General features: G+C 33.0%; 2 protein-coding genes across 2 annotated transcripts in view; one reads left to right on the forward strand and one right to left on the reverse strand.

Annotated features, from left to right (window-relative positions):
- LOC144973232 (nuclear pore complex protein Nup85-like) overlaps positions 1 to 8,041 on the forward strand; it is a 36,909-nt gene extending 28,868 nt beyond the window's left edge. The window contains exons 15-22 of the mRNA XM_078915409.1: positions 229 to 329; positions 1,423 to 1,508; positions 1,957 to 1,988; positions 2,706 to 2,806; positions 4,641 to 4,740; positions 5,201 to 5,252; positions 6,438 to 6,518; positions 7,819 to 8,041. Coding sequence (XP_078771535.1) covers positions 229 to 329; positions 1,423 to 1,508; positions 1,957 to 1,988; positions 2,706 to 2,806; positions 4,641 to 4,740; positions 5,201 to 5,252; positions 6,438 to 6,518; positions 7,819 to 7,926 — 661 coding nt within the window. The 3' untranslated portion in view covers positions 7,927 to 8,041. The remainder of the gene's footprint in view (positions 1 to 228; positions 330 to 1,422; positions 1,509 to 1,956; positions 1,989 to 2,705; positions 2,807 to 4,640; positions 4,741 to 5,200; positions 5,253 to 6,437; positions 6,519 to 7,818) is intronic.
- A 2,444-nt stretch (positions 8,042 to 10,485) lies between these two features.
- The window catches only part of LOC144973234 (transmembrane protein 104-like), a 25,340-nt gene continuing 10,308 nt past the window's right edge, over positions 10,486 to 25,517 (reverse strand). Inside the window, exons 6-11 of the mRNA XM_078915410.1 lie at positions 23,774 to 23,823; positions 23,466 to 23,496; positions 20,450 to 20,549; positions 19,911 to 20,022; positions 18,322 to 18,415; positions 10,486 to 17,031 (exon numbers count right to left, since the gene is read on the reverse strand). Coding sequence (XP_078771536.1) covers positions 16,280 to 17,031; positions 18,322 to 18,415; positions 19,911 to 20,022; positions 20,450 to 20,549; positions 23,466 to 23,496; positions 23,774 to 23,823 — 1,139 coding nt within the window. The 3' untranslated portion in view covers positions 10,486 to 16,279. The remainder of the gene's footprint in view (positions 17,032 to 18,321; positions 18,416 to 19,910; positions 20,023 to 20,449; positions 20,550 to 23,465; positions 23,497 to 23,773; positions 23,824 to 25,517) is intronic.

The following is a 25,517-nucleotide window of genomic DNA, read 5'->3' on the forward strand; positions in this document are numbered from 1 at the left end:
TGATATAGGTTTTTCTTTATATAAATTAAGATCCACCCCCCTCCTTTTTCCCAAATAAAAAACAAACAAACAAAAATATACAGATTTTTGTTTGTTACTTCTGGCAGATTTGTTAATATCTTTAAATTAAGTAAAAGGTTTGTCCTTGTAAACTTAATGAAAAGAATATTGTTATGGATTTTATTTGTCTTTATTTTATTTTATATTTTTGTTTGTTATATAAAATAGAGAATACTTGGAGGCCTACATCGGTCACATCCCCCTTGAATCAGAGAGGAAAGCACATAAAGTTCTTCATTTATGTTTGGAAAGGGACATGGCAGCACAAGGTGAGTTAAATATGAATTCTTGTACTATTTACAATTCAAGTTCACCAATTTATTATCTACTTAAAATCATATAGTGAGATCACAATGCTAGATTGAAACGTTCATTGTATAATTTCAATATATTTCTGTTTAATTGTGGAAAAAAAAATTGACAGGTCGAGAATGTCAGAATTTAAAAAAAAATTAATTAATTTTGATCATGATATTGTTTCTTCTAGCTATGTTTTTCGGCAAAATACTCACTAGATCTGCCAGTTGGATATAATGTACCAATACACAAAACTATCAGGCTTGCAGTTGTCAGACAATTATTCTCTACCACAGGGGACATATTAGGCAAAATTGATTTAAAGAAATTTGCTCCCTTATAGAAAAATATAAAAATTATAGCCCTAAATTAAGAAGCCATCTCTCTGTCGCTTACTTCGTTTGCTGCATGCCCAGTGATGAGTGGCCACCATCGTCTGTAGATAACTCTTGCTTCATTCAAAGTATCAGTGTTGGTTCTGTGGTGTGCACCTGTTGTCCAACACACATTCGCAATGTGTCTTATTGTCATATGTCTTCACACACAATTTGCTATATTTCTTTGTAACAGGTTCCGACAAACAATTTTCGACATCACTATTTCATTGTATTTTATTATTGTTCATCTGAATATTGTCAGCAACATTTTTCTTAATTTATTCAGAACTGAAATCGATGTCTTTGTTTTGTTGTTTTGTTTTGTTTTGCTGGCTTCTCTCGGAATTTCTTCTTTACTTTGTTTGCAAGAAAAATGCTGATTGAGCCGTTTTCTTCTGAAGACAAAGAAGAAATGCAAGAACAAAAACAAAACAATTCTGAAAAATGTCTGAAACATTTGTGGATTGTGGAAGCGACCTTCACTGGATAGAGGGCAAAGTCAGCAATAAATTATCAGTCAGTTGAGGTAAACAATGATTAAAAGAAAATTTCAGACAATTTTGGCAAAGACAATCTACAGGTCTGAACTATATTAATTTAACCTTGAACGTTTATAGTCTGATTGATATAATTAAGTAACAACGTATCATTAAAATAGTTGTCTAAAAACTATAAACTTCTCTTTCAGCCCAGAGTGTTTGTAAAGTGATGGGAAGAAAATATCTTCAGCAAGAGAAGTTGGGAGCAGCCCTTTCATGGTTTTTAAAATCAAAAGTAAGCTAACCTGGTCTTTAATGAAGTGTGATAGACGTAATGACATAGTTTCTATTAATGTTTTCCTCTCAAATCGATAGTTTCTTAAATAATCAAAACATTTGTCTCAACTTCCTCCTCCTCCCCCCCCCCCCTCTCTCTCTCTCTCTCTCTCTCTCTCTCTCTCTCTCTCTTTCACTCTCACTCTCACTCTCTCTCTCTCTCTCTCCTCTCTCTCTCTCTCTCTCTCTCTCTCTCTCTCTCTCTCTCTCTCTCTCTCTATATATATATATATATATATATATATATATATATATATATATATATATATATATATATATATATATATATATATATATATATATATATATACACACACACACATATACATACCTGCATGCATTAACACAAACACACAGAGACAATAAATGCATTTTGAAAAGATCTGTTCTTTTCAATCCAAATCCAGGATACAGCTGTCATCAAACAAGTAACAGATAAGTAAGTTTTACAACTTCTGTTTTCTTTTATTCACATGTCATGTTTTGGTTCTCTACTTAACAGTCGATGGATGTGAAATTAAAGTTGTAATTATTTATTTACCAAGTATACCAGGACATGAATGAAAGAAAAGTAATCATTTAGGCCTATGCCTATTTGATAAAGACATCAATTTATGAATCACTGAATTAGACCTCCCACAAGTGTCAAACACAAGCAATGTATTTTCTTTTAAATTAATCTTTATTAATCTGAGATGTAACATCTTATGTCATTTTTACATGCCACTTTTTAAAAACCTCAGGATTTAGTGTAACTTCGTTACCTTTAGAAAGAGACCCTAAGGTTGAAGAATGTTGGCCAGTTTGAAAATATGAATTTTGACAGAAGAAAAGTCTCAATAACTCAATATGGTCAAATTGCGCATGTTTAAAATATGGATGATTTATATACCAATTTGAGTGGTACTTAAGGCAGGTTTGTTAAGACAGATTTAATGACTGATGTATACAATTTATTGATAATGATCAAATACACACCCAAGGACAAAATTGCAACTCTATTTGTCACTAAAACTATCAGTAGATTTACTCTGTCATATCCAATCACTTATTTTGTTTGTTCCCACTTGTCACATGGTAGTGGCGAGAAATGCTGACCACTGTAAAAAATCGATTTTGATGGGTTCTCACGTCTGATCTGATTGCTACTCCACAGATTTCTGACAGAATATTGTGAACAGGGAAAATTTTCTCACCTTGACCTGATTGATCACCTTGGTCCCTCCATGTTAATGACCAATAATCTCACTTTTCTTGGTATGTCATCTTTAAATTGGTATCATAGTACCCTCTGCTAGAAGTCAATCTGTGTGAAGTCAACTCTTATTTAAGTCAACACTTGAGAACATTCCTGTTTATTAGAATATTAAAAATAATTTTTTTTTATTTGTCTGTATTGCCACTAAATTTCTGATGAAGTCAACAGCTTCAATGGGAATTCAGCTTAAGTCTGCATGACTGACTGACATGATAAAAGGATAATAATTTGTTGTAGCTTGAGGAAAGGCATTGTGTAGTGATTTCTATGAGTATTTTGTGGGTGATTATTACACACCACACTAAACCACTCAGTTGCTGGATGTGAATGCATTATAATTCGTCACGTTAATATTGAAGATGTAATTTGTAAAATCCCTTTTATAGTCAACTTCATCTGTAAACAAGGTCGCCAATTTTCCGTATATTTACGGAATTCAGTAGATTTTAAACCCTCAGTATATTTTCCAATCACCTGCTAAACTGAAGAAAAGTAAGTACATAATGTCTTTTTGCTGGAGTTTATCACTATTAAAGGGGTCGGTCCATGTGTTTGCATAACAGTTCAGTAAATTTTTGCCTCCTGAGTTGGCAACCCTGTGTAAAGATATGATGGTCAAACTTGGCATGTGACTTCAGAATGACTTCTGACACGCATACAATCCACGACTAATCCATAGTGGGCAGGGAGTTACATACTGCGTCTTCTATCCCCTTATATCTGTTTTCCAACATGCCATCTGTCTTTGTCTTGGGATGAGATTGCTTGGTTTTGTCCTGGCCCTGGCCGGAGTCCTGGCTGGGAGGGAAACAGTCAAATGTATAGTTATTGTTTTGGGAGATGATATTTTTTTCTTTGTAAATCATCTCTCTGTAATTATGTATTATCATATTTGTTATTTTAAATGTATAATGTAGGCATTTGAGTGTATTCCTCCTTGTTGGATTTTGTGCTTGTGTCCGGATAAGGTGATTTCAAACTAAGTACATAGGTGGTATGCTCTTGGAATCTACATCTGATCCCTGTTTGTTCCCAGTTCCCCTTTGTCTTACTTTCTCTTGGCTGCTTTAATTGTAATTCTAGAACTTTTTACTATCCCATTTTCTTCCTTTTTACTGGTGCTGATATAAACTAAATGTGTTGCAAGCGCCGTAAAACCCTTAAAAACAAAGTACAAATAAAACATAAAGAGCTGAACAGAGCTGATATTAGTAGTACATTTTTCAGTCATAAAGACAATCACAAATTGATTATATCACGTGAGTGGGTAGGCTCATTCATGCAATATGACATGAATGGCCACATTCAAAAGGAACGGATAGTGGTCCAAACATGCAAGCAGTACTAATTGATGAACTAGGTCCTATCTAAGATAATCTTATCATTATATGATTTTCTTTATTGTTGTTTTTACCCTACATTATTTTTGAAACTCTCTTTAAAATTTCATGGAAAAATACAATGATCTCAATCCTATTCTTTGAATACTGATAAAATTTAATAAAGTCAGCAAGTTTGTATAGTCCCAAGGTGTTGACTTAAGCTTACCTCATTGTAAATGTATTTAAATCTTGGAGGTGAAATTTGTATATTTTGTGATCTTTTTACATGTGAAAGACTCAGTAAATATTAACAATGTAATGCTAATATGGTGTTGCATGCAAGATTAAATTCTCTTAAACAACCGAACGTACAATAAGAGTAATTTCACCTGTCCGTTTTGATGGAATCTTTAATTAATGATTTTGATTAACAGTTTTGAGTTTCAGTTATTGATTATGCTAATATATCAATTTATCATTGCTATTATTTGTACTTTTTTTCTCCACCCAGGTAAATACAGAGAGTTTCACACGCTTTATGACTCGGGTGATTTGTTGGCAGCCACCACCCTTCTTATTTCACTCATTTCTTCAAGATTAGCTCCTAAAACGTAAGCTGGGTAAAATAAAGAGACATGCAGTTTGAATTTGAAATATGAGAATATGTTTGAAATTTTAGTTTAACGCGGGAGAGAAACTTACCTATGCTATAGGTCCTAGATTTGAGTCCTGCTGTGAGTGGTGCAAATTTAAGTCGTTGGTAAATGTTCTTTGCTCAAACTTTCTCTGTGTACTCAATTGTAAAATGAGTACCTGGCCAGTAACAGAATTTTCTCTGTCAAAATAATAATTGTATTTGTGCTGCTAAGCGTCTTGGCTTGTCCTACGTTTTCAGCATTGCTGTTGGCTGGGGGTCTCTTGCAAAGTGCTTTGAGCACAATAACTGGATATTGTGCCATATAAAATCTTATGTTTGATTTCTCTCTCTCTTTTTTTTTTTTTTTTTCTTTTTGTTTTTTGTTTGCTTATCTGTTTTTCTTTAAAATATTTCCACTTAATTAAATACTGCAGATTCTGGATGACATTGTTGACGGATGCATTGCCACTCTTGAATTTACCTCAGGTGAGATAATTTACCATTTTCTGTAGCAGACATGCCGATCCAATACCTGCCAAAAGTTTAATCAGAGCCTTTGAAAAAGGGAATTTTAAGCAAATAATCGTAATCTGGGCTTAAACTGACAAATATTACAGATTTACAAGTATCATTCAATTATCTCCCTTTGGTATTATATAATGCTTCAAAAAGTAATTGTAATTCCAAAAGTGAAGCATTTAGTCAAAATTCAAATTTGAGCAATAGAAATGTATCAAAATCAATCAAGATCTGTGATAAAGTCCCATTAAAATTCATTCTTTCTTCATTATATAGCAAATAAACATTACGTAAAAAGGAGTAAAATATTGTATTTTTACTCAGAAATAAATATGCCCAAAATCATTACTAAAGCTTTTTAAATTGACAATTCTATGTAATAAATATTGCATTAAAAAGAAATGATATGCAGATGTTTTTAAATGTTGTCTCTGGCAGGTCTTCTTCAAGTTAAACCCCCCCCCCCAAAAAAAAAATAAAAAAAATAGGGACATATCTTTTACTCGATTTGAAACAAAACTTATGGTCAACTTTTTCTCTTTGGTTTATTTTATGTATAAAAATAGGAGCTGTATATGAGGATTTAAAAAAATAAAATTTAAAATCCCCAACCTTCAACTATTAATTAGTTTTTTTCTATCACCCAAAACAATTGCAACAATTAAAAGTGGACAGAGACAGTTAATTGTTGTATTTTAACGGTTAATCATTGTATTTTAAATTTCATTAAACATTTGAATTAAACTCGAGGAGGAATATGGATGAAAATATCAAAATCATGTATAAACTTTGGTCATTTGAATTTCATATTTCCTGTGATTATACAGAGCCTAATGCATTTTACTTTATTTCATATATATATATATATATATATATATATATATCTATATATATATATATATATATATTATATATATATATATATATATATATATATATATATATCTATATATATATATATTTAGGAGACAATATTAAAACAAATTTCTACTTCCTGCAGTACAAACCAAACCTTTTTTTGTACTCTCGATCTTTCTGTTGTCTGTGGCAGATCAGCTTAAGGACATCAAAGGAGCAGGGCTGATCTTTTTTTGCACTATCAATCTTACTCGCCAATATATTTTCATTCTTCCTTTATGATTACAATTGCAGGGTTTACTAAGTGTTCAACAGATTTCTGAAATGATGCATTGCTTGGAAGAGTTACAGAGGGATTTTACATCAAATTCCAAGGTAGATTTTTGTTTTATTTTAATTTTCTTTTTGAAAGAATTTGTTGGTGAAACGTTGTTTATAGTTTTTGAAATATGTATTTAGATATACCTCTTGATACTTTAAGATCTTTTGGAAAGTGGCAAGTTTTCATTTATAAATGATAGTGCTATTATTAATTGTAGTACAGGAACTATATTTCTATACATACATATATATATATATATATATATATATATATATATACACACACACACACATGTTCCTGTGATTATTCATCTTAACAATGCCATTACCGCATTATCTCATTCATCTGTAGTGTTTCATTCATCCTGTTTTGTTGATAAAGGGGAAACCTGAAATGTCCATTTTATCTGTTTTCATATATTAAATTGAAGCTTACATTCAATTTCACATTGTGATTTATTAGTGTACAAAGTGAAGCATTTTCACTGTAAAACGCATGGGGAGTTAGACTCAGTAATTATACAACTGATAAAAACGTTTTTATAGTGTTAGACTGTGATTCTTTTTAACATCACTGTTCTCGAATTGAATTTTAAGTATTGCATTTTAATCTATTTAGTTTTCGTTATTACGTTATAAATGGACACATAGGCAAAGCTTTATGTCTCTTGCATTTTAATTTATTTTGGTTTTCACTGCCTGGGTGGGGTCTTTGACCTCCCATGGTGGGCAGGAGGTCACGCTGTTTCTTCTATCCCCTTATCTGTTTTCTGAGTTGCTTTCTGTCTTTGTCTTGGAATGGGATTACTTGGTTTTGTCCTAGATCTGGCCGGAGTCCTTGACTCTGAGGGAAGCAGTCAAATGTCTAGTTATAGTTTTGGGAGATGATATTTTTTCATTGTAAATCGTCTCTCTGTTATGTATTGTTATATATGTTTTTTGAATGTATAATGTACGCATTTGAGTGTGTTCCTCTTAGTGGGATCCTGTGATTGTGTCTGGACGAGACTTTAAGGTGATCTCAAACTAAGTTCAATGAAAGTGAGTGCTATTGGCTCTACATCTGCTCCCTATTTGTACCATTCCCCTTTGTCATACTTTTTCTTGGCTGCTTTATTTGTACATCTATAATCTTTTGACTATCCCATTTTCTTCCTTTTTACTGGCGCTGAAATGACCTAAATGTGTCGCAAGCGCTGTAAAACCCTTAAAAACAAACAGTTTTCACTGCATTTATCTTTCTATTGAAGGTAAAAAAGATATGTGATAGATAATAACAAATGAATCACTTTATTTAGACAGTTTCAACCAAGAAAATTTTTTAATGAACTTGTTCTCTTTAATCTATTTTCAGAGTTTGTCCGAATCAGAAGCAGATAAACTCAAATTGATTAGAGTGGCTCTAACCAGAAATCTCACTCCAGCTATTATTCGAACTGGCTCCATCAAAGTGACTTTCTAATCTATTCCTGTGACTGACAGATTTTTTTTTATGTTAATATTGTTATCTGCAGTCTTGCAATCACTGTAATATATATCATAATTCTCACTATTAATAAATGTTTCATCAAATTATATCCTAATGCTTTCATTATTTCATTTCTTTATTTAAATGTATTTGGTAAATCCTATTAAAATTTAGATGTATGTTTACACAATCAAGGTCTTGCAGTTTTAGGTGTTAATGATAATGCACATTCTTTGATGGATAATGAACTCTAATTTGAATTTCCATTATTTTTTTTTACTCAAAGGTGACTGGTTCCTCATGAATTGCTCTTGAACTCACTTGTTTCAGTACTTCCTCTTTAAATTGATTTCAATTTTAAGTTCTGATTGCAGTTCACGAAATAAGCGCGATACCGCCTTATGTCAATGTCTATTTTTGATATACCTTTCTTTTGCATTATTTTGTAATTTCACAAGCTTTCGTGAAATTATTTTTTCACTTTCCAAGTCGTGATCCCAATGGTAGCCAATTTTAACTGACCTGCTGAGCGATAAATTTCACTGTTTTGTCAAAATTGACCACCTTTACCTGGTGGAAAATAAAAGTATGAAAAAGTAAAATGCGAACGCGGGAAGTGCGTTATGTAGACACCTTCAAATCAAAAGTTATATGATTGCTACAAGCACATCGCGATTGCCTCACATTGTAAACAAACTGGTTGACCGTTTCTTCACTGATTGGGTATCTAATTATAAGGAACAATGGCAAGTAGCCTAATTAATTCCCATGCAAATTAGTTTTCTGCCATTGTTTTGCTCAAGCGAGCTTGGTGTTTACTATTCATTTCGATTATTTGTTATTTGGATTTTTCCGCTACGAAGAGTTTCAGTCAGTTTTTATAGAGCTCATTTACAGGTTTATAAATAGCATTGAAAAAAATACTGTTACATTACACATTGTGTAACTTACCTTTATACTAACTGGGATCCTCAACTTTCCCCTCACTTAACTCATATAATGGATTCCAATATTTTTTTGTCCCCTTCCATGTAAAGTGGTTTTCTGTATTTGTCATAGAATAAATAATATGTAGTTTGATATTGATCTATTTCCATGGTTTAGTAGTTTTCAGTGTGTTGCAGTGGTTAATATCACAAACAGGCTGTATTGAGCCAAATGGTACATTGTCGTGTGTTCCATTCATACAGACTTTTACAATAGTCGTCACTGCCCATAGCTAGGCACTACAGTGTTACCTATTTAGAGTATGTAAAGTGTTTTTTTTTTGTGCATCTATGTGGTCTTTTGGTATGAGTATGACACTCGCTTTCGGATCGGAAGGTCCAGGGTTTGAGTCTCGCTCGGCGCATAGTTGAGTCCTTGGAAAAGGCTTTTTACTCGCATTCTCTCACCGTACTCGGGTGTAAAATGAGTACTGGCAGATAACAGCGATGTCTCTGAAAAATATTGTAATATTGCCTAACACATGTTCCATGTTGCTGTTGGTTAGGCTTAGTGGATATTGCGCTATATAAAAAGCTCAAGCACTAGTAAAATAGATCTTGAGCTTTTCTGACCTAACAAATGCTGATAAAAAGTTAGATGAAAGATAGCAAAGTTATGCGATGATGAAAAAAATCCAACAGGGGTCAACATTCTTCCTCTAAATAGAAATTTCACCCCTACCCAGTCCTCAGAGAATGAGTTTTTTTTTTTTTTTGTGACACACCCTCAAACCCGCTTGTCGTCAATCATTATCATTTTTAGGGCGACAATTTGGTGAATAGTTGTCAATGGATTCTCTCTTACAGTAAACATTTTACGTAACACAGTTTTTTGTGTTAGTATGATTGATCTGATTGGTAGGTCTTGGTGAGTATATTATTTAAATATATACCTCTGTAGTTTGCTTAGTTTAGCAATCACTGCCATTGTTTGATGAATAATGATTTCAGACAGTGAGCATCGTTTGGGGTTAAAGGCTAAGGATTGTGGTTATGTTCTCTCTACTGCAAGTTAATTAGTTGAATTTTTATGACCACACCTCCCACAGTGGGCAGGGAGGTACTTACTGTGTTTTATATCCCCCTATATCTGTCTTCCTACTTGCTTTCTGTCTTTGTCTTGGAATGAGATTACTTGTTTTTGTCCTGGTCAAATGTATAGTTAGGGTTTTGGGAGATGATATTTTTTTCCCCTTGGAAATCATCTCTGTGTTTTCACTTTATTGTTTTGTTTACATATTATATAAGATTTGTAAACATTTGAGTGTATCCCTCTTAGTGGGGACCTGTGCTTGTGTCTGGATGAGACATTTAGGTGATCTCAAACTAAGTACTTTGATAGTGTGCTCTTGGAATCTACATCTATTCCCTATTTGAATCAATTCCCCTTTGTCTTACCTTTTCTTTAAAGGTGCTTTAATTGTAACTCTAGAACTATTTACTTCCTTTTTACTGGTGCTGATATAACCTTAATGTGTTGCAAGCGTCGAAAAACCTTAAAAACAAAAACATGACCACACAGTATTATAGTTTTGAAAAATAAACAATGACAGGGGACAAAATGATCATGAATTTAGAAATTTTATTCTTTCTGGATTTTTTAAAATGACATCGCAGTCGCTTATTTAAAAGCATATCAATCAAATTTACAGTAGATGCAAGTCAGTTTGTATGTAATAATATATGCGTTGTTGAATCTGCTATAGCGACAACATTATCATTACAATAGGAAGCCAAATTGTTTTGCTTTAAGACATGGCCACTTGCCAATATTACTCTGGTAGAGATTGGTGAAGTACCTGCTGACCCAATAAACATGAAACCCAAAGAAAACCCTATAATTTTCGTGTTTATTAATATTAACCACTTTGCTTCAAATTTGAACAAGTTACTACATTCATCTGCATAACGTAAAATGTAATTAAAATAGTGATAATAATATTCTGTGGATTTTCCGCTGGTTTTGCCGTGTCAAACAAAGGGGAATGGGTACAAGTAGGAAACAGATGCAGATTCCAAGAACATACTGTCATTGTAATTGTACTTAGTTTGAGATCACCTAAAAGTCTCATCCAGACACAAGCACAGGATCCCACTGAAAGGAACACACTCAAATGCATACATTATCATTCAAAACAACATACAATGCAGCACAGAAATCTTGAACAAGTTGGGAACGGGCCTGTTTGTTTGAGATTCCCGTGTTTTAGAGGTTTCTGTGTTGGTTATTTTACAAAGAATTTGAAGAAAAAATGTGAGGGGGGAGGGGGGGTAAACGCCAGTTGATTTGGTGAGGTCCCATTATAATGAGGTTTAGCTTTAAGTGCGTTTTGTTTCATTCAATAACAGGTAGATTAATGCTCCCCTTTACGTGTGGTAGATTAAGAAGACAAAGCCAGCACGTCCAATTGTGGATTTGATTACATATTCAGCATGGGATGTCTTTACCCTGTGAATCCAGTACCTCATCCCTACCACTCCTCCCTTAACACTCTCACGCCTCTATACTCAGTCCATCTTCCCCAGCCATAATCACTTCTTTGATTTTAATATAATTACAGTAACAGTCTCATCTTATTGCCTTGCTGGTACTGGTACGTATTAGAATGAAGCGTCTCGTGCATCAGTGCATCAGACACTGATCAAACAAGTTTCGCACACACACATACACATACTCAAACTCCACACATGCATGCTTAACACATTAACTAATAGTATTAGTTAATGTGTTAAGCATGCATTAGTAATACCATAGAGAGCAATGGGGAATTTTTTGTTTCCGTTCAATACAAAGGCAAAAGAATTTTATCAACAATTACTAGAGGTAATGTCCATTTTGTTCGAGATTTCCGTGTTAGCCTCCAATAGTGTTCAAGATTTTTGTGTTGCCAGTACAATGAAAATAGAGGGAATAAAACGGGGAATTTACATGTGTTTGAGATTTTCGCGATGTCGAGATTCTCATGCTGCAATGTATATAACAATGCATAAGAGACGTGATTTACAAGAAAAAAAATATCTCCCAACTATAACTAGACATTTGACTGTTTCCCTCACAGTCAAGGACTCCGGCTAGGGCTAGGGCTAGGACACAACCAAGTAATCCCATTTAAAGACAAAGACAGAAAGCAACTCGGAAAACAGATATAAGAGGATAGAAGACAGCGTGACCCCCTGCCCACTATGGGAGGTCAAAGATCCCACCTACTGCATCCATATAAAATGGCAAAATTAACATCCCATAATTATGGTGGAATACTGATAAAGCCAACACTGCCAAACCAGAAAGATTGGTTGACTTTTATCAATTATCAATGGAACACACTTAGATAGAGAACAAAATTTGGAATCAACAAGAGTTATTGACTTTGAGATGATTGACTTTATGCAGATTTCACCATATCAATGCTTCTGGTTTTTTTTCAAACAGTAATAGTCTACAAATCATAATCATAAATTTCCAAGTGATTACAACCACTGAAGAAAAATTAAAACAAGTTTTGTCTTAGCACTCAATCATAATAATTTATTAACATCTGTTTGTTTTCTTTTTAGGGGTTTTACAACGCTAGCGATACTGTTAGGTCATTTCAGCGCCAGTAAAAAGGAAGTTGATAGAAGAAAGTTGTAGATATGAAGAAGGCACTTAAGAAAAAGGAAGACAAAGGGAGCTGGTTTAAATAGAGAACAGAAGATTCCATGGTCAATCCACTGTTGTGCCTATTTAGACATTACCTAAAATTCCAATCCAGGTACAAACAAAGGATCCTGCTATAAAAAAAACACTCAAATGTTTAAAAAATACATTAATAAGAAAATAAAATAATAGAAACAGAGAGATGATTTACAAGGGATAATATCGTCTATCAAAAACAAAGGTACAAAACATTTGCCTGTCTCCCTCCTAACTTAGGATCTTCACCAGGTCCAGGATATAGACCGAGCAATCTCAATCCAGATCAAAGAAAGGGGAAAGATATGGGGGGTAAAAGACAGCAAGTCAAGTGACCTATTTGCCACCATGGGAGGCCAGAGGACCCCACTCAGAACATCTAACTGTGAAGTAGATATTTTAGAATAGAGGGAACTCGTTCATGATAAGAAAAGTGGCAGATAACAGCAGCAGTCCTCTGAATGCCCAAAAATCTCAGACGTGCAGGTATGAAAACCCATCCTCGTGATTTACAATACACGGAGCAATAACTTAGAAGTAGAAGAAGAAAAAAATCATTTTTGCATTCTGTGTTAACATATTTCAGATTCACGTTAAATAGGATAAAAACCAGTCATACGAACAACATTTTCCTGTATGCTTTTCACTAATAAAACAAACGAGATCCTTACTAAAAAGAAAGACAAATGGAATCAAGTCCAACATAGATAGCAATCTTATTTAGATCAACCCAACCAAGAGCAATATATCTAAAACAACCAAAGTCAACACTAACAATAGGAAGGATCTCCAACAAAAGGGAAACACTCATAATAATAAAGGACTTTATCATGACAAAATATATAAAGGAGAGGTGATTTACACCCAAAAAAAAAAAATATATATATTACGAAAAATAATAATAAAAATCCATCTCAAATGGTCTTATTCTAAAACAAGTTCACAAAGCCACAGTGTTTGAATTTCTCTCTTGTGTTTTTCATAGGATTCAAATTACATAATAGGTGGATAGTTTGTTTTTGTTTGTTTTTAAGGGTTTTCCGGCGCTTGGAAGACATTTAAGTTATATCAGCGCCAGTAAAAAGGAGGAAAATAGGGTAATAAAAAGTTCTAGAATTACAATTAAAGCACCCAAGAGAGATCAGATGTAGATTCCAAGAGCATACCACGAATGTACTTAGTTTGAAATCACCTACTATAAGTCTCATCCGGACAAAAGCACAAAATCCAACAAAGAGGAATACACTCGAATGCTTACATTGTACATTCAAAATAACAAATATAATAATGCATAACAGAGAGATGATTTACAAGGGAAAAAAGTATCATCTCCCAAAACAATATCTATGCATTTGACTGTTTCCCTCCCAGCCAGGCCCAGGACAAAACCAAGTAATCTCATTCCAAGACAAAGACAGAAAGCATGTTGGAAAACAGATATAAGGGGATAGAAGACACAGTATGTACCCCCCTGCCCACTATGGGAGGTCAGGAACCCCATCCAGATAGGTGGATAGAAAGTTTAGGAAGACCTGACTAGTAGTAGTAGTACCCACTAACTGCCCCTTAATTTATATGAAATACATTTGACAAAACCATTCATATACAATAGCAATAACTTCTGTGTGCATTTAAAACTCTCTCTCTCTCTCTGTCTCTCTCTCTCTCTCTCTCTCTCTCTCTCTCTCTCTCTCTCTCTCTCTCTCTCTCTCTCTCTCTCTCTCTCTCTCTCACACACACACACACACACAAATACATGCTAATTCACATTTAAATTTAAGTAAAGCAATGGCAAAGTGCAATACAATGCACGGAAGTCTTAAAAACCTTTTTAAAAATCTTAGATGAAAACAGTCACTATTTGTTGTCGTTGTTTAAATCGCATCATTGTGCAAAAGCATTAAGTTTTGTTTTTTTTCAAAACATCGTTTAAAATTGTATAAAAATATTTTCCAATAATCAATTAAAGAATAAAGCATAATAAAATTATTATGCATTGCCCCATGGCACACAACACCCATACAATAGTAAGCATTATTCTATGGTGCAGCTTCATTTAAAACACATTTTCTTTAGTCTACATAAAGTGGCAATTCATATTTTACAATTATATCAGCGCTTAAGTAAAATATGTCGGTCTCCTCTGAATAAAAAAAATAATCATCAGACAGTAAATCGAATAATATGCAAACAAAATTTAAAGCGTGATAGAATTAATAAATGAAAATAAACATGCACATTTATTTCCATGGGTTAGAGCCCCAATACCTTCATAATTCTACATTCATTTCAATTCATAGGCAAGCCACAAGAAAACTCAATTACAACAAAATGGAGTGTCAGGTTACATGTGTCAAGCTCCTTATCTAATGTGTTAACTAAAAATGCTTGATTTTGTGCACCCTGCAAATATTGATAGAAGTTAATACGGGTACTTATGAATGATTGATAATTGGGCACAATTGAGAATGCACATTTTATGCTTTGGCATAGCTTTGATTGCTAGCAAATTAACAATTGAGACAGGACAAATATATACCAAATCAATTAGAATCATATGCTTATAAATCTTTCACTCACTTCAATATTTTTTCCCCCACAACAATGTAAGGTATATTTTTAATCAAAATTTCTGTGAATGCCACGCAGTTTTTAATGCAGACTACACTTTATAGTAATCCCCTGATTAAATGCATTGCTATGGGCTCCCAATTCACAATCGAATAATGTTTAAATAATATGTATGGAGAGAGAACAGGAGGACAGGAGAGGGAGATAGAAAGAGTGCCGGGGGGTGGAGTTAGAGGAACTGGCAATGAAATCTTCAAATTATTTTAAGCATGTCGTAAGTGACTGAATTTTCATTGATTATTAGATGGGTAATAATAAATTTCTTGATTAAATTTTCTTGACCTGGTTTCATTTTCCTTTTAAAAGGTATTTACACAATGATGATTGAATACATAATCTTAAAACTGATGCTTCCATGATGTCTAATTTGCTTCTCTTATATCATAAAATGGAATTATGGCATGGTAAGGCGTGCGAGAGGAATAAATTATCATTGCAAACATTTTTTAAAACATGATTGACAATTTAGACTACATTAAATTTTCAGATGAAAGCATTTTTTTTTAATTTAGAGAAATTTACAGCAATAATACAAAATTGGGGACTTCAAGTACCAGTGAGTGGATGTGAACCACTCAAATAAATAATATGATAATCTTGTTACTGAACAGTGAGACGCATAGCTTATTAAACAATAATACTATAATAGACGGTTTGCACATTTCTATTAACATCAATGCCAGCAAAATGGAAGATTTTTTAATAAAGTCAAAAGACTAGATCAACATTTGATCATTTGAGCTTACGAGCAATAATAAAAAAAAAGTAGAGCAAATTAAATCAGGTCAAACTGGGAACGGATTTAGAGCCAGGTGAAATTTATCCTTGAGTCTGGGCAGAAAGAAGAGGCTAGAAGAGCTGATCTCTAAACGAGAGCCTCTGCTCCTATATCTCTTTGTAACTGTGTTTAATTTGGATTCAAACAGAACAGCCTGTCTATTTTGGATAATGGATAATCTTTGGTCTTCAATATTTCAGCATGTTTGTAGAAATACAACGCCATTATTTAAAATGACAAAACAATTTGATATAGGAGGGCAATTCAATAAGATAATGATCAATTTGCATCCAGTATGTGATTGACTGTTACAAAACTGATACAAACAAAAGTCCAGGTCAGTGTTAGAATAACCCAGAAGGTATGGTGGAAAGGTGATTGGTGTTTGTAGTCACGACCAATTGCCAAAATATCTTTGCGTGCAAAGTACACCAGGGTTGCAGGAATAGCATACTGTATTCCAGCTCCAGCATAAGATCCTGTTATACCAACGAGAAAACCAACTTTGTTTGTGGCTAATGCAACAGCAAAAGGAGGCAATAAAGATAATAGTGGACAAAAAATCTTCCTAAAGCTTCTGGGAAGCTCACGAGACAACAACATGGTAAAAAAGGCAATAAAATTATTCCTTAACGTAATTGTGATAATTGGAAAATTTGTGGATAAAGTAAATACAGGAAAAAGTGCAAGGAAGTACTGGAAAGGTACGATGCTTGTGAGAGACTCTTCATCATGAGGTCGGAAGTTGAGTGTGTACAAATCGTCCACTTTTGAAACTGCGAAAATTGCTGTAAAGGCGAGGATCATGTAGAATACGAGAATCAAGAGGTAGTTTCCAGCCAGCATGGTAAATAACTTGGACTTGTTTCTGATGGGCGTGATGAGGGATGGAAGAGAGTGATGACACATGAAGCTGTATACACAAACACCAAACAGGTTTGGCATCCCTGACAATTTAGCAACTGGTGGGTGTCCTGTTCCTTTACCACTTGATAACCATATAGCTCCAAGGATAACCATTAGAATAAATGCTGATTGAAAAAGAGGACAAAAAAAATAGATAACAAACAAACCAAAACTACATAGCTCACCAGTTGTTGAAAGAAATTCAATTGACTAATAAAATAAAGATTGCATTTTTATTGTGCTCATCCACAGGAGATACCATGCACTAAGTGCTTTTAAAAAAAAAAATATTAACTCCTGACGATGGGACAACATACATTTAACACAATAGACTGGACAAGTACAAAACAGTTTTATACCTGGGGGACCTTCGAATTCTATGTCCATCAGAAAGGATATTGAAACTGAATAAAAACTAGTCACTGGCTCAAACCTTTGAACCCTATTTAGGTCATACTGTGAATCGATGACAGTACCTCTATACCACGTCAAATAATTATTGTATGCAACTATCATTGCAAGAGAACTTTTAAAAATGTGTATATAATTTTTTTCCATCTTCATTCATTACACACTCAATATTGAAGAGAGGAAGGATCAAATTTTTGACATTTTTTATTTAGTTGTCTTCTATTTTTAATCACGTTATCTTCCTCACAATTAAGATAGTAAGTTCATTTTTCAGTGCACAATCTAAGCCTGCACAATACTATTAAAATATCATTCAGGCTCTGAATAGAACGCTGTTTTTAAAACGCCTCCAAACTCTATTGGTCATGGATTTTAGATAGGAATTTGGTTCAGCATCCAATTACACCAGAAATCTTTAGAAACGTCTCTAGTTATAATAGATAAAAATGTCCATCTTATTTCTCCCCATCCTTCGTTTCTCTTGTCCTGTCCAATGTATAACAGTACAGAAAAATGACAGAAAACATTTACAGATGATATCTTTCAATAATTTTTTTTCTTAATATCCAATTCCATCCCACCACACAAACAAATCAGGCTATTGGTTCTAAAGTTCTCCACTCATTTTTCCTACCTTGGCTTCCTTATTTACTCTATACAATGCAATCCACTTACTAATGACATCAATTGTAAGTTGTAATGATATCCGGCTCATAACAACCTTGTATTTTACCTTCACCTTTTCTTTATTTCATTTTCATCAATTTATCGAACACAGCGACATTCAGGTCCAACCGATGTAGTTTAAGCAATGGATTTCTTTTTTTTTTTCTCCTTAAAATTTCCATTTCAGTTGCCCGTATTTAATCTGATATTATTGACGTACTTGTACACACGTAATTCATTTCTATATTTTAAATTTGGGTACTATTCTCGACAGTACAAAATGATTTAAAAGACTTCAGACCATTATTTTTCTTCAGTTTGTTTTATATTATACTTACAAATCCACCTTGCTAATGAAGTCATTAACTGTAAATACTTGGTCTTCTGAACATTAAAAAAAGCAAATGGTCCAATAAGAAGAGCAAACACAGCCTGTGAAAGAAAAATGAAAAACACATTTTGTTCATTGTAAAATAAGTCATTGCTTTTTGTTAAGCATTGATATGCTGTATTTAAATAACACCAGAGCTATATTTTTTACACAGACTTTGTTTTTTCAATCATAATGAATTAATCGCTTGCTTCTCTAAAGTCACTGTGATGAACAGAAACTTTACTGTGATTTTTTGTTTTTGTATCCAACATAATTGCAAAGGCCAGATATACAATTTCAGACTGCTAATGATCATATAAAAAACATAGTCCAAGAAGAAGAAGTAAAAAAAAAAGAATGATGTTAACAATTATTTCGAAATATATTTATAAAAAGTGAGGTTTCCCCATAGTAAAAAGTTTCATAATTCAAAATTTATTTTTCAATTCTCTTTTATCAATCCATCCATCCATATCATTCATCCTTTCAATCGTCCCATCCATCTGTCCACCGCTGCCATATCCAATTGTCCTCTTTTTGTTACCCTTTTAATTATCCACATATTTACCTATCTATCTAAGCTACTGAAAGCTGTGAACTGTCAAAGTATTAAATAAAAAGTGAATATTATAGCTTTAAAAAATCAAAATACTTTACACCTAAATATACTTAAAATACTAAGACTGTCTTGAACCAGGCTTAAATGCAGGACATGTAATCATCTTTAACATGACAGACCCTTGCTTTTCCTGATAAAGATAGGACCATCAAAAGGCCCTTCACTTGTAAAGACCCTTACTTTGTGTATGTCAACAGATGCACAGCATGTACGGGACATGAATCAGATAATTGTTAATGAATCAGATACGACTGTAGACTGACATTTCAAACTCCTACATCATCCCGGCCTTCAAATTAAAATTCTGCAACACATACACTATAATCAAGTTACAAACAAGAGGCCACCTCATATAAACGATTGGATGTTTGAGTTCTCATGGCCTCATGGACTAAATTAATATAAATCTATCATACACTGCCTTTATGGTCCCCTCTATCTTCCTAATTGTCTATAGTTTGCGCTACTTTCGTCCATCATTGAAGATCAACAGTTTGAATTCAAGATCATTGAGTCACTGTGCAGGGTTTAGAATCCGAAACGTTCCGTGTAAGGTATTTTGTTCTAGTTGGAAGCTATTTATTATATTCAATTTTTGGTCCAATATTTATTGAATAATCGACAATACATTTTTTCCTTTTTCCTTTTAAAAAAAAAATTATTATTATTATTTTTTATTTTTGTATTTGTGGCACTTTTAATGATATTAATAGTCATTAAAATCATAAAACACAGAGACACTAATAAAAAGTAATTGGTATACACATTGACATGATCATAATAAAAAATTAATTTGCCTTTCTTCTTTAAAAAATAAAAATCAGAGGATATCATATGATATGACTAGTTGTGACAGACTTGCCACATTATAATATAAATCTATTTGAATACTTTTTATCAGATACAAAAATATCATTGTTTAAATGAATACTCACTACAAAAATCCTATAGGCATTCATACGATTAACAGAATCAACACCAGGCCAGCAGGGGTCGTCATCATGAAGAGTACTATTGTGCAGGTGAGAATCGTTCTTCATGTAAGTACTGAAAAAAAGAGAGATGATAAAGTTAAGTGTCGACAAATGATTCTCTTAAAGACAAAATGCACATACTTAAAAGAATATTTAAATAATATATAATATTAATAATGATAATAATAACAATAATAATAATAATAGTAATAATAATAATAATAATAATAATAATAATAATAATAATAATAATAATAATAATAATAATAATAATAATAAATAATACATATAAAGACAAAAGTACCCCTTGATGAAAAGTTAACACATAGGACGATGCTGAAATTTATTATAGGTAAGAACCTAATATAATCCACTAAGTACACAAATATTACAATGCTTAAAACAGACGTTAAGATTTCATAACAGATGAAGTGTTATGAACCCTGTTAAATCTCTAAAAATAAACTAAACCAAACAGAAAAGAGAATGCATTCACTCACCAAACAACATCTCTCATGGATTTTGGCACAGCAGCAGCATAAATAGCCAAGTCTCCGTATAAATAGATAATCATACACAGGTTGAAACATGCTAACCCAACTGAAAGGAGAGGAATGAAGACAAAAGTGTATTGACCATACATAAATAAATAAATAAATAAATAAATAAATAAATAAATAAATAGATAAATATACTGATCAACAATTCAATAAATAAAATAAATACAATGCATTAAAATCATAAAAGCGCACAAACATATCCTCGATTGACTTCATACTAACCATCCAGAATTAATTGATAAAATCATTTTTTATAAAAATCCCACAAAAGCCACAGGGGTTGACACCAGCCCTGCCAAACTCATCGAAGATAAGTGCTGCCCAAGCCCTAAATATACAAATTTCAAACCTAATTATATTAATTGCTATCGAAAATTTCTTGATAAACTGAAAAGGCCTAAGTGCTGCCTCTTTACCAAAAAGAAAAAAAAAAGGTCAGACCCATTTTTTCTGTAAAAAAAGAACAACAAATCAACAATACCCCCCCCCCCCCCCAATAAAAAAACAAACCTACTGCCCGATAAGCATTCTTCCCATAGTATACACAGTTACGATCTGTTATGACATCGTCAGGACTAGAACATTCTTTTATTCTTGTTATTATTATTATTTTCTAAAAATTGTTTTTATTGTTGTTCATACATACGTATGTATACATATACACACATATTACATGCATATCTTTTTGTTAATTTTTTTTTTAGGTGGTCAAATCTGAGGGAGGGGGGGAGAGGGGGAGTGGTAATAGAAGGGAAGTTTTAAGATTTAAGACTGCATGGGTACTGTTATCGGGGTACAATAAAAGTACCTAAGTAAAGTGGAAGGAAGGTTTGGATTGAGAATTTTATATTGAGGTTGCTAAGAAAATGAGTAAGTTTACTGAGGCTGGCGGGAATGGGGGGTATTAATGTAGAGAATGATTAGTGTTAGTTATCTAATTCCCTTGCTCCCTATGGAGTACAAGGGTGGCCACCCACTTTCCCGCTCTCTAGCCGAGCATCAAGCACTGCTTGATCTATTGTGCACGTGGTCTATTCCTAGGCAGCATTTGTTATTGGGGTTATACTTTGAGTATTAGTTTAAGTTGCTTTGGGGGTTGCAGGTTGAGGAGTTTGGGTGTGATATGATTTCTCCCGAGTTGTGGTAGCAGATCGGCTTTAGATTGGTTTTAGTGAATGATTGAGAAGATCAATTGGTAATGCTTTATACAACCCATCAGTCCATTGTATGGCCAATCAAGGGCATTCGTTGATTGAATAGCAAGCATTCTCATTGGCTACGTGTCGTACAAGTATAGGATATCATTGGACGAAAATCAAGCTTTTTCATTGGCTATAAGGAAAATTTCATTGGTAGAAGAACTCACAGTTTCACTGAACCAGGAATTTCAATGTCGCTATTCAGCGTTTTTGTGAAAATGTAAGTCGCTATAGAGAGTTTTTTATTACTAACAATATATAGGTAAAATATCAGGACCTGGCCGCCATATCACTATTGAGGGAATGTTGCTATAATAAAGGTTGTAATAGAGAAAGCATTACCACATCATTTCTTATTATTTTGAAGATATATTCTGTTACTTTTTGAGTAAATTTAAGAAAGGGTATGACTGCTAAACCAGCTTGCTAAGACTGTTGCCTGCCCCCCCCCCCCCCCCGCATTCTATCTCTCATGCTCTCTCTCTCTCTCTCTCTCTCCTCTCTTATATTATATATATAATTTGTGTGTGTGTGTTGTGTGTGTGTGTGTGTGTGTGTGTGTGTTTTGTGAGTTTCTTTTCCTTCTCTCTCATCCTCTTTCTTGATATTTCTCTCTCTGTCCACCCGGCTTCACGTTGTTTCAAACTGTACTGAAAATATTAGCTGCGCTTAAACTTTGACATTTTGAAATCGTATTTCCTCTATCTATTAAATAATACAAAAATGTCATATTAATAATTCTTATTTCATAATTATTTAATTAAATGTCAAAAACCTGTTAACAAGTGAACAATTTCATAAAGTTGCAGGCATTATTGATGTTTTTATTATTTAAGGGCATCTTATATAATAATAAATAACTACAAAAGTAACAATTGGTTTATTTCAAAGATTTGTATGCATATTATTAAATATATCTCCTAAGCTCATGCCAAATTTTATTTCTCTTGTTAAATTTTCAATGCCCGTATCCAAGGAGTAACCTTTGACCATTGATTCGACTGCGTGAAAAAAGTGCCTCAACTTTAAAGTTGATTTCCTCAAACTTGTTTACACTCTCCCTACTTTAATCAGTCATATCTCGGCAATAAATGATCAGAATTTTATAAATTTTGTATCAAATTTTAGACACAAAATAAGCTTTGATTGGGTAGAAAAACCCAAAATGGTAAATCCTGACTTAATACTGTTTCGAGGCGAAGGGTCACATATTCTATTTCATATCTTTGTTAGTAAAATAATTTTATCTTTGAACTTTTGATATGAATGTATATGATGATTTCAATTTTTGAATTGTTTTCTTTTTTTATTTAAATGTCGGTGAAAAGTTAACATTTTGGATATTTATCTAATCTATTTTTAAATATGGTCTTACATGAAATTGTTAACATATGCTGACAATAAGTAAATTTTGAATTGAATTGAATTGAAAGTAAACATTCTGATGTTTCTTACTGAGGCAGTTACCCAAAGCACAATGAACTGTTGAGTGATCGAGATGAGTATCAAAACTGAAGTAGTTCTAGCATTAAAAAATGCAACCTAAAAACTTGAAATATACAATCTTGAAATACTTGTCATGCTTTGGTTGTGTAGGTCATGAATTAAAATAAAACAAAACAACAAAACAGATATTTGAAGATAAAAACAATAAAAACCAACAAAAAACAAACAATCAAACAAAAAATAAATAAAAATAACTAGACTAAAAATAAATGCAGCAAAGAAAACGACAAATATTTATCTCTGATACGCACCTTTGTTGTAATACAATGACGCCATCACTCCCTAATGTACATGAGAGAAAACAAAATGAATACTTCAATCAATGCATTATATAGCAAGGCAAATCTCAACATGTCATTTGTGTTTGTCATGTGTGTGTGTGTGTGTGTGTGTGTGTGTGTGTGTGTGCGCGTAAAACCAGACAAAAGTATTCATTAAAACAAAGTTAACTTAAAATTACAATCATCATCATCATCCTCATCATCATCATCATCATCATCATCATCATCATCATCATCATCATCATCAATAAAGAGAAATAAATGATCTGGAATCTCACCATCTCAATTCTGTTTGAAATTTCGAATGATGGGCCACCAGGACCAAGCTCTGTAAAGTAAAAGATTGTGCTAAGTATTATAGAAGGTAACTTTTTGAGATGCAGACATATTTCCTACATTGTAAATAATTGTAAAACGTGTCGAGTTATTAAAGTTAGTACCTTACTAGCCTGGTAAAAGAATTTCTAGTTTTAAGTCTAGTGAAGTGAGTGACGAAAAAAATTAGTTCTTGTGAATTTTTAAAATATTTTTTTGGGCCGAGACTTTTGGCTAGTATTTTGACTAGTATTGATGACACTGGTGTTGATTATGTGGTGGAAATGTTTTTTTTTTTCTTCTTATATTTTAGAATTGGTGTTGTGATGATGGTAGTAAGGATATTGTCATGGTGATAGTGGTGATAGTTACACTTATGTTGATGATGATGATGATGATGATGTGTGTGTGTGTGTGTGTGTGTGTGTGTGTGTGTGTCTGTGTGTGTGTTTGTAGGTGTAAAAATTTTTAAAAGTATACATTAAAACAAAGTTAACTCTTAAAACTATTATCATCATTATCATCCTCATCATCGTAGCAAAGCTCATGCTTATCACTATGATAATGATGATAATGGAGTTGTGTTAGAAGTGATCATATTATTGTAGCACTGGTGTAAGTAGAAGTAACTTTGCTGTAATCGTGGTGCCTAAAGTGAAGTAGACAATGACATGAATAAAGGTGATGATGGTGATTCTGAGATGGTGTTGCAATTTAAGTTGTGGTGATGAGGTTATTGTTGAAGGGTAGTCTTTTAATTTAATCTTCATTCTATTTGGGAGGAAAGTGGCATGAAGAACATCTAAACATGATGTCCTCAGTCTGAATAATGTGTAAACATCATTTCATGATTCCCATGAAGATGTGAAATAGGAAGCCATTGAAATCCATTTTTATATTTTTGTTCATTCCAGTGGAGGGATTTTTTTCCTTGAGCACTACTTCGGATCGCTTTTAGAGCAGTGACTCATTAGCTAGGCTGATGTGACCCTGATCAGGCCACACCACATATGAGATGCCAAAGTGCTGCCACAGCAATCCTCTAAAAATGTATAAATTCTCATCTGTGCTTAAAGATTCTTTACATTGATGGCCAATATTGCTGAGTTACTCAATGTACTCATATGACATATGATTCATCGACTGCGTTACATTTCACAATTTTTTGTTATAATGTTACACCTCATCAACATCACAGCATTCATCTTGTAAAGCTTCTTTTATTCAATAGTTGGAAAATCATTCTATTGAGAAGATTTTTTTCATTCTTTTGTAAATATAGAATTATAAGAACACCATTAATAAAAACAAAGATTTATACGACCACACACTAATCTTAATAAATGATGGTTAAGTTTTGTCTGCTTTATCCATTATCAAAAATTGAGTTTTTTTGTTTGTTTGTTTTGCGGTTTTGTTTTTTAAGTATGAATATAACCGTTTAGGATTTTTTTTATTAGACCAAGTTAAAATATTTATAAAGAATGGCTTTCTTTGTGCCATGGGTCATATTTTATCCCTCAGTTTGAGATAATGTTAATTTCCCCCCTCTTTTGGATTATCTTTCTAAACGTTCATTCAGTTATAATAACAGTATCATACTTCTTCACTTTGTTGCTAAGATGAGTTACAAAACGAAAATTCTCTGCCACAAGACATTTTGCACTAATGAGTATGATTTGCATACACTATTTTGCAGTAACTTTT

Source organism: Berghia stephanieae, chromosome 5 (assembly GCF_034508935.2).
Source record: "Berghia stephanieae isolate SIO BIC M18660-M18661 chromosome 5, UCSD_Bste_1.3, whole genome shotgun sequence".
Taxonomy (NCBI): Eukaryota; Metazoa; Mollusca; class Gastropoda; order Nudibranchia; family Aeolidiidae; genus Berghia; species Berghia stephanieae.